The 14364-nt window shown below is 41.7% G+C and overlaps 1 protein-coding gene across 7 annotated transcripts in view; it reads right to left on the reverse strand.

The window, feature by feature from the left end:
- LOC129732193 (ankyrin-2-like) overlaps positions 1 to 14364 on the reverse strand; it is a 104973-nt gene that overhangs the window by 29418 nt on the left and 61191 nt on the right. For all 7 annotated transcript variants that reach the window (XM_055692801.1, XM_055692802.1, XM_055692805.1 and 4 more), the window contains exon 2: positions 4522 to 4629. In XM_055692801.1, the coding sequence (XP_055548776.1) occupies positions 4522 to 4629 (108 nt within the window). The remainder of the gene's footprint in view (positions 1 to 4521; positions 4630 to 14364) is intronic.

Below are 14364 nucleotides of genomic sequence, written 5' to 3' on the forward strand. Positions count from 1 at the left end.
GTTGATAAACTGTACTTTCAAAAAAATACCACTTTAAAAGAATGTTGCAATAAAAATGTTGCTATGCACTAGAAAATAAATTCAAACTTCCCTCATTTTTCTCGACCAAAAAGGTATATAACCCCTTAAATGAGCGAATTAGTTGTTTATGAGAAGACGAAGTTGGTTGGTCTATTCAACCCTGGCCGACACCGGAAGCTTTTTAAGGCGACAAATTTCTGGGTCCATCGCATGAAGAAGTGAAGCCGTTGGCGCCGGGTGGAGTCGCATTTCCGGGTGTCGGTGATTGCTACAGCAGTGGTGGAACTAGACCGACGGAAATTAGGCAAAAATTTAAAAAAAGACAAAATTGCTGTTCCGCTCAGAAACTTATTATTATTATTTTTATTATTATTTATTTTCTGTTCATCCGACTAGTAGTCTTAATGAAGTTATACTAAAATAAAAGTGTTGGTGGCTGAGAAAAGCCGCCTTGATATGCGCGAGAGGCAGAATTCAAGCCGGCATAAAAACCCAACATCTTTTTCGCCCAAATACATAGCAGTGGTTCAGCAGAGCAGTAGTCGGAGTAGTCAAACATGAATCGTACAATAGGACATCACTTACAATGTAAAATAGTTGAACTAACATTAAAAAATAAAATTATCGTTAAGATTATAAGCTGAAGCCATTCGACGACTAGGTTCATGAAGGCCATAGTTCGTGCCGTGCGCATTTAACTGCAATAGTCGCTAGGGCGTTGCGGGCGAAGAGGACAGTGCAGCTGAAGCAAGAAGAGCTGGGCAATCATAACCACTTGTCAAAATTTTGTGTTCTGTTCTAGCCATGATATCCTTGCGCCGTTGTTCAAGAGGTGCGATACCAATCAATAAACAGAGGTTTTCGTAGGGCGGCAGATTATCAGAATTACTCCAGGGTAATGAGTGACAAATCCTTCGTATGAAGTGCTCAATTCGTTGAATCCAATGGTCATAGTATGGAGCCCATACAACACATACGTTTTCCAGGATCGACCGTACCAAAGAATAGTAGAGTGTGCGGAAAGTGCCTGGGTCTTCAAACTCCTTTCCGATCATATAAATCAAGCCAAGTTGACGATTGGCTTTATTTATAATTGTTGAGTAGTGCTGTCTGAACGTCATTTGCGTGTCTAATAAGATTCCTAAGTCAGTGACAACTTCGCTTCGTTGTAGAGTTGTTCCATCGATGGAATAATCAAATAACAAGAGCTGTTTTTTTACGCTGGAAGCTGATCACGGTACACTTTGGGACGCTTATCAATATGGAGTTGCAATTACACCAGTCATTAAACAAATCGATAAGCTCTTGAAGCCTGCTGCAAGCCTCAAGTGTTTCAATAAGGTGAAAAATCTTAGTACCATCCGCGTAGAGCAGTCGTGTGCCAGGTGGTAAAATCCGAGTGACATCATTGATGAATAGTGAGAAGAGCAGCGGCCCCAGTATGCTGCCTTGAGGCACACCGGAACTGTTACTAAACCAAGTAGATTGCGAAGTACCCAACTTAACAGCAATCTTACGATGGCGTAGATATGAGTTTAACCATTCAACCATCCCAGCGGCGACTCCGAGCTTATAACATTTGGCACACAGTAACCCATGATCAACACGATCAAAGGCAGCTTTTAAATCCGTGTAGATGGCATCGATTTGAAGACTCTGTTCCATGACACGAAGACAGAATGAAGTAAACTCCAGTAAGTTTGGAGATACAGATCTGCCAGGATAAAACCCATGCTGCGCGGCAGAAATATAGTTTTTTACGCTGAACATAAGATGATGATGAACAATTGATTCAAAAACTTTCGAGCAAGCGCACAAGCAAGAGATTCCGCGGTTTCGTTTATCGCCTTTTTATATTTCGTTTATCGCCTTTCTTAAATACCGGAAACATAAACGATTCCTTCCATCTACGGGGATATTGATGTTTTTGCAAAGAAAGGTTCAAGATTGCAGTTAGCGGAAATTTTAAATTTTCGATGCACTTTTTCAAAAGAATAGCAGGAATACCATCTGGTCCAGGGGAGAATGACTGTTTCAGACTGCGGTAGCGTTAGCAACTTCGACAGGGGTAGTTAAAACGTATCAACACTGAGTACATCACCGGGAACCAGAGAGCTGCGGAAATGACGTCAGGTGAAGCGCATTCGCTATTGAAGACGTTTGAAAAGTGCTCAGCAAATAAGTCGCATTTGTTACGATTCGTAGACGCTTCACTGTTGAGCATAGTGGAAGGTGAGCCTTCCTCCTTACGTTTCGTATTAGCAAACTTCCAGAAGCTTTTCGGGGCCGCATACAGACTTCTGCTCAGGGCCTTGTAAGACCGGCTAGCACAATTAAAGCGGATGCGATTAACAGGGTTTTTATTCCTTTGATAGGCACGCAAGGCTGATTTACGAGTGCGGTTAAGTCTAGTAAGTTGGCTGTTTCCCCAAATAGGTTTCGGATAGGTTTGATGAAGTATAAGATCCTGGATTATATCGGTAAAATATGACACGGCTTTGTCCACAGCCCTTAATCGGTTAAAAGAGGTCCAGTCGATATCTCTTAACCTTGTCAAACCAATTTGAAATAACCCCATTTATTTTGATAACCTGATTATTGTTTGGTTTGAGAAAAGAAACTCGAGATTCATGAGGAAAAATTATTGATTGTGTTTGAGAAACATTGGGAGAAATTTTCCATCTTTACAAATAGAAAGAAAAAAATGTCTAAACTTTTCTGCGACCGTCTGCAAATGATATGATTTGTGTCATCGCAAAACAGTGACTTCGTGCATCCTGTAGGTAAATCAGGAAGCTCTGAAGTAAATATATTGTACAGTACTGGACCCGAGACTGAACCTTGGAGGTTCACAATTTAAACATTAATTATAAATAATTCGGTACATAACTTTAAAGCGCACACCGACAAGAATGCCATCAGACGTTGGCCCTGTAAAGTTGTAATTATTTTGATGTTTGATCGGCACTTACTATTGAAGCACTGATCAGTGCGAATGAGACAATTACGGGGCTAGCGCTACGATCCTATTGAATGTAACGGTCGTCTCCCAGCCCAGATTCGAACACATAACGACTGGTTTGTTATACTAGAATCTTACCTCGAGATCAAGTAGAAGGTTATTTCTAGTGTTTGTGAGGTAAAATGTATAGCGCGTTGAACTAATACAACAGATCCCAAGCATACCGTAAACGGAAAATAATGTTTAAATCTAACATATAAGAATCCTTTTTACAGCAGACCAGGCGAGCGGCGATTTACTCATCTGACCAATTTTGGTATTGCAGATGGCGAGTCGGCTGGATTTTGGACGAGCAGCTCATCTGTCATCAGTTAAGTTTCACTCGCGTTCCCTAATACAACAAATTGCTCGCCTCTTCAGTGACTGTGGGCGGGGCGAGTTGCCCGCCTCGTCTTCTGTAATAGGGCCTAAATTTCCTGGTTTCGTATTGAAATTTCCGGTTATGGCAGGGATCATAACGATCTCTAGTAAACCGTGATCTCTTCTCCGGCTCAGCATGCACTTAGCGAATTTAATTGTGCAACGTACTCAAATACAGGTAAAAAGTAGCTCAAAAGTACAGGTAACAAATATCAAATTTTCACGAAGGTATTTTTCTCAAAGATTTTTTTAATCTTCAATATCCACCATGACCACCATGCGTCTCCATTCTAAAAAGTTCCCTCAATGCAAAAAAAATCAAACGATAGAATCTCTTGGATCTTGAGCCCTCCAAATCAGCAAAATACTGTTTGTAGGACGTCACTGCTTTGCAGTAGCTTTCTTCAATAGATTCGTTTGGTGGTCATGGTGAATATTGAAAATAGAAAAAAAAAACATTCTACCTCAAAAATAAAAAAATACCCTAACGAAAATTTGATATTTCATGTGAAATTTAGAAAAAAATCAAACGATAGGGTCTCGTAGGTCTCGAATCACCGAAACGACAGAAGACGGTTTGTATTGTGATTATCGCAAAGTCTCTATTATTTTAACTACAATTTTATAGCTTTCCCTAAAACGCGCGCTAATTACCTTCAACTTGAGGCCAATAGAATTAAAAACGGTTAAACAGCTCAAAAGTTTTAAATTTCCAAAATTGTAGGGCTTGAAAAAGAGTCGATTTTTTGGGTCACCCTATTTCGGGAGAAGTCACTGTCGATTTTTCGGGCCACCCAATTGGAAAACATGTGTCTAAAATTTCTCAATGAAGACCAACTATAGTGATTTTGAGCATAATCGGAGTAAAAAAAATTTGGATGGATACACAGGATATACATTCACCAGGTGGTTGAGATGGTTTTGTATCACATTTATAAAAACAGTGTTTTAATCATTACAGTAATACAGAATTATCTCCAATGTTTAAACCAACGGCCTTACGTTTTATGACATTTATTTCGTAGAAAAAAAAAACTCAACTTATCAACTGAAGAACAACAATATACAATCTTTAATTAAATTGCAACACAACATGTTGCGATGGCTCTGTTACTTACCGCATTGCATGTGTTTATATCTGTGACCTGTCCCGTCTCGAGGTACTCTATCAGTTTGGGCAGATCTCCCGCTCGGGCTGCTCTGAGAAAAGCTGTGTTTGTGTCGTTCTGCAAAGGAAAAAAAAGAGAAAGACAGAAGGACACCAGAATTAGTACAAAATTAAAACCATAAATGGTAATGATCATTTATTGCACTGAATGTCAGCTATAAATCTGGTACCTACACGTGATCACAACGAATTTAATTAGCAAGGTCAGCGAATGTTGGATGGCCATGTTGAGGTGAACAGTGAACGTAACCAAATTTCATTTTCGTTTACACTTTGAGAGGTGTGAGAGCTTATGAGGTATACAATATTTTCAACTATATGATTCTTACAGTAATTCATTTTGGAAAAGTTAATTGCAACTTATATATCATAAAACAACTTCCATTATACACAATACACCAGACATCATAAATTTAACTCTGCCAAAATTACCTTCTGCAGTACAAAAAAAAAAACCGAACATTAAACAACGACTCAGAGAAAACCACAAATATACTCGAAAGGGGAAAAGGTCGTTTGTGCGCTTTTTCGTGATCCATTCAGGCAGCCGAAACTCAACTCCATCTGTTTAGCATCATCGCGATAAACACGAATTTGTGCACGCATAAAATCTTCCATTCCATACGTTGCTGAATGTATTTTTAGAAATTTGCTGTTTGAGTTGAATCACTTATATAATCATAATCCTACATTAAAAATATCAATAAAATTATGAGGATCGATTATTTGACTGATTTGACCGGTAATAAATTTGATCTAAGCTTATGCGGGATAAGAGCATAAAATAAACCACGTCAATCAAAGGGTACTTAAAATACTAGCTCCCGTTCGGGAAGACAGCATACAAGCGGATCAGACTTATAGGAATGAAGATAAGCGAAAGTGAGTTATCATGAAGATACAGCAAGCCGTTCGTCTTTGCGGCGATCTGCATGGCCAAAGTCGTGAGATGCCGCCGAAAGGCTTTGGTATCATTTTTTCGGGTCGACCCGCACCGACATGAGATAATTGTTTAATAAAATACCAGTTATACCTCATTGAAGTCGTTATCGTTCGTTTGCTCTGTGGATTAATATTATTTATATTCACTTTTGTTCGCATTCCTGCATGTATTATCAACTGCCGTATCTATTTCATTAAGCGGTTAGCGGTCGTTATTTCCGTTAGCATTTTACCAGCAGCGGATTCGCAGTACAGTGAAGGTATGCTTATAATCTATAAGCTCACGCTGCTTTCGAAGAGATTTATTGAAATAAAACATAATATTACGTGCGACACATGCACACAAATCACGTACATCAATTAGTAAATTAGTTCACACAGTCATTCTGCATGATCTGTTACATACTCGCTGTATTGTCCGCTAGCAAGCTGCCGTCTTCAGTTGACCTTATTCTTGACCACTAACGATACTAAACCGTTTATGTATAGATTTCCCCCACTGTCCTGATGTCCTATTAATATGGCCTCCTGTTCAACTGACACAGAAACCATACACGGGGGGTGGTGTTGGTGAAACCTGTACCCGCCCCGTTTACCCGTTGTTCCATTTAATGTGGAGGCGATTGGTTGTAGTTTTAATTTGAACGTCGTGCCGCGTTTGTTTGTTGCTTCGGTGGATGTTGTTTGCTTCCCCCGGCCCGATAGCTCTAAGATACGGTGGTCTGTTTTGCGTGAACAACGCACCGTGCAATTCATCCATTTCAGGGGTAAATGATGTCATCGTCCGGCCGCCGGTTGAGACGATGGTGACGGAATACACTCTGATCAGAGAACCCAGTAACCGGCAGCGTCAGTGTGTCGTAGCAAAATGATTTCATCCGTGGTATGACTTTGGGCCCAATCAAATTTGAATTTTTCTATTATACAACCCACAGTATTACGTGATATTCAATGTGACTGTCGGGTCAAGTTCGTTCGCAATAAACGTAAATGACTCAATTTATCAGACAAAGCAGATTTAAGAATTATATCACTGCTGGACTGGTTTATTTTTCATTGTCAAGTAACTTCACAACCAGTTCATATCGTCTCTTCAGCGACTATCCTTAAATTAATTTTTGAAATTGGCAATACCATTCTATTTTGCAGCACATGAAGTATCTGCAATGCAGAAATTCCCTACAATACATCAACCCCTGTAAGTTGTCATGTTATTTTTTTTTTCAAACTGACTAATTAAAATGTTTTCCTTCCCGATGACAAATTCAGTGCACCGTGAAAAGTTTTTGCTCAACACATAGCATAGCTGGATTCGTTTAATGTTTTATTTTTATTTTGTTGCACATACACCTTATTTCCGCCTTTCGACAGAAAGTTAGCCGTGTTTTATATATACCCATAGGGTGCACATGATTGGTTTCTGCTTAATGTCTTCATCTGAAGACAGCCTTACCAAGAACCTTCCAGCCGTTCGACACATAATGGAAAGGCAATTTCAGATTGCCGTTATCGATCGACAGTTTACGACTGGCATACAATGACATTCGAAATTACTCTTTATGCTCTGATAATTGGTGAACGTGAGTGAGCCCGGGAGCAACTTTGTTTTTTATTTGAACCGTGTCAATTTATTGCCAGACACCATTTAATGCTTTCCTAAATCTTAAGAACAGACATCACGATCTCAACTATTCACAAAGGTTTAAATAAATTATGTTTCACCAAAAATATGAGTTAGCTCAGGGTTTTTTAAATGATCGCTGGAATGATGTCCTGAAAATGAATCATAATGGCCACAATTAATTTGTATGATTTATTATATGGAATTCATGGCCTTTTTCAATGAAGTACCACAATTGAAGAGCAGGTAAACATCAATTGTTAAAATGTTTTAATTTCTGTAGATGGAAAAAACTATCCAATTAAAAATTCAAGATATTTTTGAAGGACATACGCCAGCTCCAATTCAATGCCTTTAGCTGTAGATGTGGTATAACAATGCAGTTCAGTTCATCAGATTTTATCCTTTGTAAGCCAATGAAACTTTTAGTGAAAAAATGTCACCATACAAACATGAAGGTTTGTTAGCAAGGCACTGCCCTTGAGCCATCGACTGCATTCAGCAGTGCTTTCTTCATGAAACTATTTCGCAAAGAGCGTACCATGCAATGTTTGCTTTCTGTACACCATGAAATGCAGCTACAGTACCACTGCAGCAGCACTGTCATTATCACATCAACAGCGTCAATTATTGCTACTCGTGTCTCCGCATCATGCAGCTTCCGCACACGTTTGATAGCTTGGCGACGATGCTGAAAACATGTAGTTTGCGATAACGAAAAGCGATCCAACATGATTAGTGCTGCAGACGATGTACTTCTGCTTCATTGCCTTTACGTGATAACTACCACCGTCGGACCGAGAAATTGTAGAGATCTGCTAGCTGGTGGCTCGTGTTAATTGGCGCTGCGATCGTAGATCTGATAACATTTATCATCGAATCTAAAAGGAAAGACCTTTCACGGTGGCAAACATCGCGTGGAGAAAAGAATCTGGCGTACCAAGTTCGAGCTAATAGATTCCAATCTGTCTGTAGCTTTCTGAGCTGTTAAAGCTACAGACGATTTTGACAATGGAAATATTTTCGTTCCATTCAGCCGCAATAAAAGCAAACGAGATTATTTTTCGAGCAAATTAGTTTAGGCTATGAATGGTGACAATTTTATTCACCAATCAATCGTGCTACGAAAATTTTTATGGCAGTTGTAGCTACAAGTCGAGAGTGCTTCATAGCAGGTGGCGTTACAATGGATCAACAACATCCACAGTGCTATCCAAAGTAAACTGCTCCAATGTCTTTATTGTAACGATTAATTCGGACTTAGAAATCAAATAATGATCGAATAGACCTCGGATAGCAGTTTCGAACTTATTCACTTAGGTAAAGTTAACACACTCTCATCAATAAATGATTATTTAAACATCAGCACAACAGTTTGTTAAACACTTATCTGGAGCTAGTGAAACAAAAAAAACAAAGCTACACCCTCATTAGAATAATTGCGGAAGGTGCAATGCAACCAACATCCCACCCGCTTTGGTCTGCTAGCCGTAAAACAACTCAACTCAGTCACTTTTTACCACTTTTTCACCAAGGGAAAAAATCTATTTCAGACAGTGTGGTTTTTCCACACTATTGATATTGCATAATGCAACTACTAATTGCGCAATAACAAATGTTCACGCCTTTTCGGACATGTGTTTGTACTTGAGCAGCATGTTACACTTTTTCATTCCACACGCGCTGAAAGGTTGTATGAATATTTAACATGCCACATCTGCTGTTCGATTTATCTTATGGACAGCATAAAACTGAAAATTCCAAAATTTATTAAAATAACTGAGGAGACCGGAATACGAGTAACCTTAGCGGAGATCGGGTAACCAACCCCGGTGGAAACTATGGTCGTATGCTGACTGGGAAGGGGGTCGTACGCGGCTGTATCCCCATAGGGGCGGCGTACAGCAGCGTCTGACCCGGAGCGGGCGGCTGAATTATGGAATGCTGTATCCCGCCAGCTACACCTAAGATGGCAGCCCCATCAGCAGGATGTAGGTATCGCGACCCTGGTAAGGTAGCATACCGAAACCTTTCATCAACCACGAACAACGATCTTAGAAATACGGAACGGATCAATCGGCAAAGACCTAGGCTACGAACACGGAAAAAGATTTAGGTAAACGATTGGAAATTGGGTACTTGGAACGTCCGATCTCTCAATGAACCGGCGCGGGCTGGCTTGCTTGCTCGAGAACTACAGCGGCAGGGAGTCGAAATCGCAGCGATTCAGGAGGTTAGGTGGCCAAACTCCGGAGAAAGGGAATTCCGTGCAGTAGACCCTATTGCACGCACTTCTTTCAAGTACCACATCTACTACAGTAGCGGCAAAGCAGCGGAACGGGGCGTCGGTTTCGTAGTGCTGGGAAATCAGAAAACAAGAGTCATCCGGTGGAGGCCCGTAGATGACCGTATATGCGTGTTGAGGATTAAGGGCAAATTCTTCAACTACAGTTTAATCAACACCTACGCACCGACAAACGACAAATCCGATGAAGTCAAAGATAAGTTCTATGACAAGCTTGAGCGAATCTATGACGAGTGCCCAAAACACGACGTAAAAGTCGTCATCGGAGACGCAAACGCACAGGTTGGGAGGGAGGAATTCTTCCGTCCGGTTATTGGAAGGCATAGCCTCCACTCGTCAACCAATGAAAACGGCCTGAGGCTGATAAACTTTGCCGCGGCCAGAGGAATGGCCATATGTAGCTCCTATTTTCCACGTTTGAATATTCGGAAACACACCTGGAGGCATCCAAATGGAGAAGCCTGCTCCCAGATCGATCACGTACTGATTGACGGTCGGCACTTTTCGGATGTTACTGATGTTAGGTCTTTTCGGGGACCAAACATTGACTCTGACCATTATCTCGTCGTTTGTAAGATCCGTGACGGTTGTCGAACGTGCTGAAATCTCGCACAGAGAGGACGACGCGTTTCAACATCCAGCGGTTGAATGCTGATGGCGTGGCAGCAGAATACGCCAGAGAGCTGGATTAACGGATCGCAGAACAGTAGGAGGTAGGAGTGGAAGACATAAATGGGCTGTGGAGCAGTATCCACGGCGCCATCGAAACGACTGCGAGAGAGGTGGTAGGTACGACGCGTGGAAGGCAGCCTAACGGCTGGTTCGATGCCGAGTGCCAGAGAGCGACAGATGAGAAGAACCGTGCCAGGAGCCGCATGCTCACTGCGGCTACGCGTCAGAACAGAGAGAGGTACAGGGTGGCAAGAGCTGCTGAAAATAGAACCCACCGTCGGAAGAAGCGCGAGTACGAGGAGCAGGTGCTCGCCAGCGCACAGGACAGCTATGCTCAAAACGACGTGCGGAGATTCTATAGAACTGTCAACAGAGTCAGAAGCAGGAATATCCCGGTGCCGGTCATGTGTAATGACAAGGACGGCAACCTGCTTACTGATAAACCGACGGTTGCAGCCAGGTGGAAGGAGCATTTTCAGGCGCTATTGAACGGTGAGGAGCCGGATGAGCAGAGCAGGAACAGGATGACGATTATGAGTGACGAACAAGCTGTGGAGCCACCAACACAGGAGGAGGTGGAAAAGGCGATTAGTGAGCTGAAAAACGGCAAGGCCGCTGGGAAGGACGGTATCCCGGCCGAACTTCTAAAAGCGGGAAGCGAGCGGCTGTACTATGCGGTCAACCAGATAATACTAAGAATATGGGCGGACGAACAAATGCCGAACGACTGGTTGGAAGGCCTCATATGGCCTATCTATAAGAAGGGCCATCGATTGAATTGTGGCAACTATCGAGGGATAACGTTGCTCAACTCCGCATATAAAGTGCTCTCCCGTATCCTGTTCTTCAGATTGAGACCGCTAGCGGAATCCTTCGTTGGCAAATACCAGGTTGGTTTCCGACAAGGGCGTTCCACGACGGATCAAATTTTCACCCTGCGACAGATCCTCGATAAGTTCCGGGAGTACAACTTATCGACTCACCATCTTTTTGTGGACTTCAGGGCGGCATACGACTAAGTGAAAAGAAACGAGCTGTGGCAGATCATGCTGGAACACGGTTTCCCTGCGAAACTAATAAAGCTGAGTCGTATGACATTGGAAGGATCAAAATCGTGCGTGCGGATAGCTGGCGAGACATAAGCCGCGTTCGTAACGTTGGATGGACTGAAGCAGGGGGATGCGCTCTCCAACCTACTGTTTAACATCGCTCTTGAGGGTGCAGTACGAAGAGCAAACGTCGAAAGAAACGGTACGATCATCACAAAATCTCACATGCTTCTTGGCTTTGCGGACGACGTCGATATCATCGGTATCAACCGTAAGGCCATGGAGGAGGCCTTCGTACTTTTTAAGAGAGAAGCAGCGAGATTGGGACTTGTCATTAACTCTGCCAAAACGAAGTACATGGTAGCTGGCAGAGAGCGTGGGAGTCCCCGTGGTGTTGGTGCTGAGGTAGAGATAGATGGGGAACGATTTGAAGTGGTTGACGAATTCGTTTATCTTGGTACGCTTGTGACATGTGACAACGATATAAGCCGTGAAGTGAAACGACGAGTTGCAGCTGCGAACAGGGCTTTCTACAGACTGCGTAACCAGCTAAGGTCCCGCAGTTTGCAAACTCGCACAAAACTAGCGCTGTATAGGACGCTGATACTCCCGGTGGCCCTTTACGGACATGAAGCATGGACGCTGAAGGAAGCTGATCGACGAGTGCTCGGAGTTTTTGAGCGTAAAGTTATGCGATCGATACTTGGCGGTAAACTGGAAGATGGAGTGTGGCGCAGACGCATGAATCACGAGTTGTACCAGGTATACAAACATGCTGATATAGTGAAGGTAATACAGCGGGGCAGGCTTCAGTGGGCTTGACATGTAGCCAGGATGCCTGACGAGAGAGCCGCCAAAACTATCTTCAGTAGAGAACCAGGAAGAGGCCGTCGACTCCGTGGTAGGCCTCGCACGCGGTGGATGTGCGCGGTGGAAGAAGATGCACGATCTGCTGCTGTACGGGGAGACTGGAGAACGGCTGCTCAAGACAGAAGAAGATGGACATCTCTAATTCGTTCGGCCCTGGATCGGTGAACGGTCCGTTAGCCAAAAAAGTAAAAATAAAGTAAGTAACTGAGGAGAGGTTAACTCCCTGAAAAAAATACTCGAATCCACTGCAAAAGTTGAGCGAAAAATTTAGACATAGCGCTCCCAGTATAGAAACAACAACAACAGTCTCGATTCTCGAGGTCGATTTTGAGAGATAAACATCGTAAAAGGATTGGAGAGCTGCCAGTAAGACATCCTCGTTGTCGTTAAGTCTGGGTATTTCTGATTGATTGGATGATTAATGATCATTTTGTCCGCGCCGTGGTAAACGGTGTGAACATTTGCTTTCAGCTTTCACACGAAGGAACCGCACCGGATACAGCCAATTTGGTAAACAAGTGCATAGTTCAGTTAGTCAAAAACACTAACGGGAAACTAAAAATTTAAATAATCCGATTCCTTAAAAACAAACATGGTGTCTTATCCGATTTAAAATTATTCCAACTTTTAGCAACTACGACTGAGACTTTTCTGAGAAGCCTGCGGTAAATAATCTTCATCGCCGTACATCGAAAAAACCATCGATTTGTGATTCTAATTAATCATCGCGAAGAAACTGTTTACATCTCAGCTCCGCATGGTGGTAAACTACATTGCCTGCTTCAGCGAATGTTTACGTTTGTGGAACGACGTTTGTGGCCTACATTATGGTGCTTATTACGGGAGTCACTTCACGGTGAAATTTATTTCACTCTCACGCTCACTTCACTTTTTTAGACCTATTCCCGATTCCACCTCAAGTGAGGTGACAAAAATCACCTCCGTGGAGTGAGATTGACAGTGAAGTGAAATTGAGAATTGGACAAGTGAAATGAGATGGTTTCCCAGCTCAAAAACGTCTAAGTCCCAGAAAGTCATTTTTTCCCGTTTTTTTAGATAACACCAGATCTTGACGTGTTCTGCATTTCAAAGACATTCGGCATAAAAAAAATGTTTTTTTCGGTATCGAAAATTTCCTGAACTAGTTTTCATTTTTTTCATCGGGCAAAAAAATGAAAAATTGACCGCTCTAAGGCACGGATCAAACTCTGATTCGCTTCGTTACTGAAGAATGAATCCAATATTTACCATTAGATCACAAATCAATCAACTTTAAGACTTATGGCAGCTTCGTGGAATCATTTCACCGTTCAAAATGGTCGTGAAATAATTCCACGCGAAACGTCGCTTTTTCCGTTCTCACTTCACTGATATGACACTCATAATAACCCAGATTCCACGGCAGATGTCACTTCGCGACGTTTTTCTCACTTACGTGAGTCCCGTAATAGGATTTTGTTCACTTCACTCTGATTTCACCGTGAAGTGACTCCCGTAATAAGCACCTATATCTCTGTATACAGGTTAGAAGTAGTCTTTGCTTACGTCGCAGTACATTGTACACTCTACTGTCTAGCCGTTCTGATCAGTACTCGAGTTTTAAGAATACTTTTTCGATTTATTGGCTATTATCGGTGATACCATTGGTGGTTAACCGACAATAGCCAATACAACAACAAAAAATAAATGCTAACGAAGATCAATCCAACCAATAGTCTTTAATATCTACCTGTAAGAAAAATTTCGAAATGTTGACTAAGCATTTGCAATATAAATAATACCGTCTACTTTTTGAGCCAAAATAATTCGTGCAGGCACCTTCAACTGAGCTGTAAGGTAATTTTGGAATCAGTTTCATCAATGTCCATCCATGAAATAGGGTGGTTCACCGGTAAAACAAAAACCAGTAAAACCGATAATTATTTCAATACCGGAATACCGGTATTGGAGAGGCGGAAACACCGGTATTTTCGGTATTTTCTTAAAATTAAAAAAAGAAATTGTCACAATATTTATAAATCATTGTAAGGCCAATGAATGCTACCCACTTAGGCAGGCGTTAAAAATCACATGACGGTGTATATAATAATAACATTTAGACAGAAGCAACATTGAATGTTAATTTACCCTTACCTATTTATCAATTTTTGTTTCCTTCTTGTTTGTTCTGCTTGCATTCAGACGATGTGTTTGTGAGTATGGATAAAGTGTTTAAAATTTTTATAGCGACAAACCAAAACTAAGTAGAACAAATAATCTTTACATACTCATACTTAAGCAGGTATTACATGGAGCAAATATTTGCTATTTTTCGTACGAATTTTATTTTATACA

Source organism: Wyeomyia smithii, chromosome 3, assembly GCF_029784165.1.
Source record: "Wyeomyia smithii strain HCP4-BCI-WySm-NY-G18 chromosome 3, ASM2978416v1, whole genome shotgun sequence".
In the NCBI taxonomy this organism is placed as follows: domain Eukaryota; kingdom Metazoa; phylum Arthropoda; class Insecta; order Diptera; family Culicidae; genus Wyeomyia; species Wyeomyia smithii.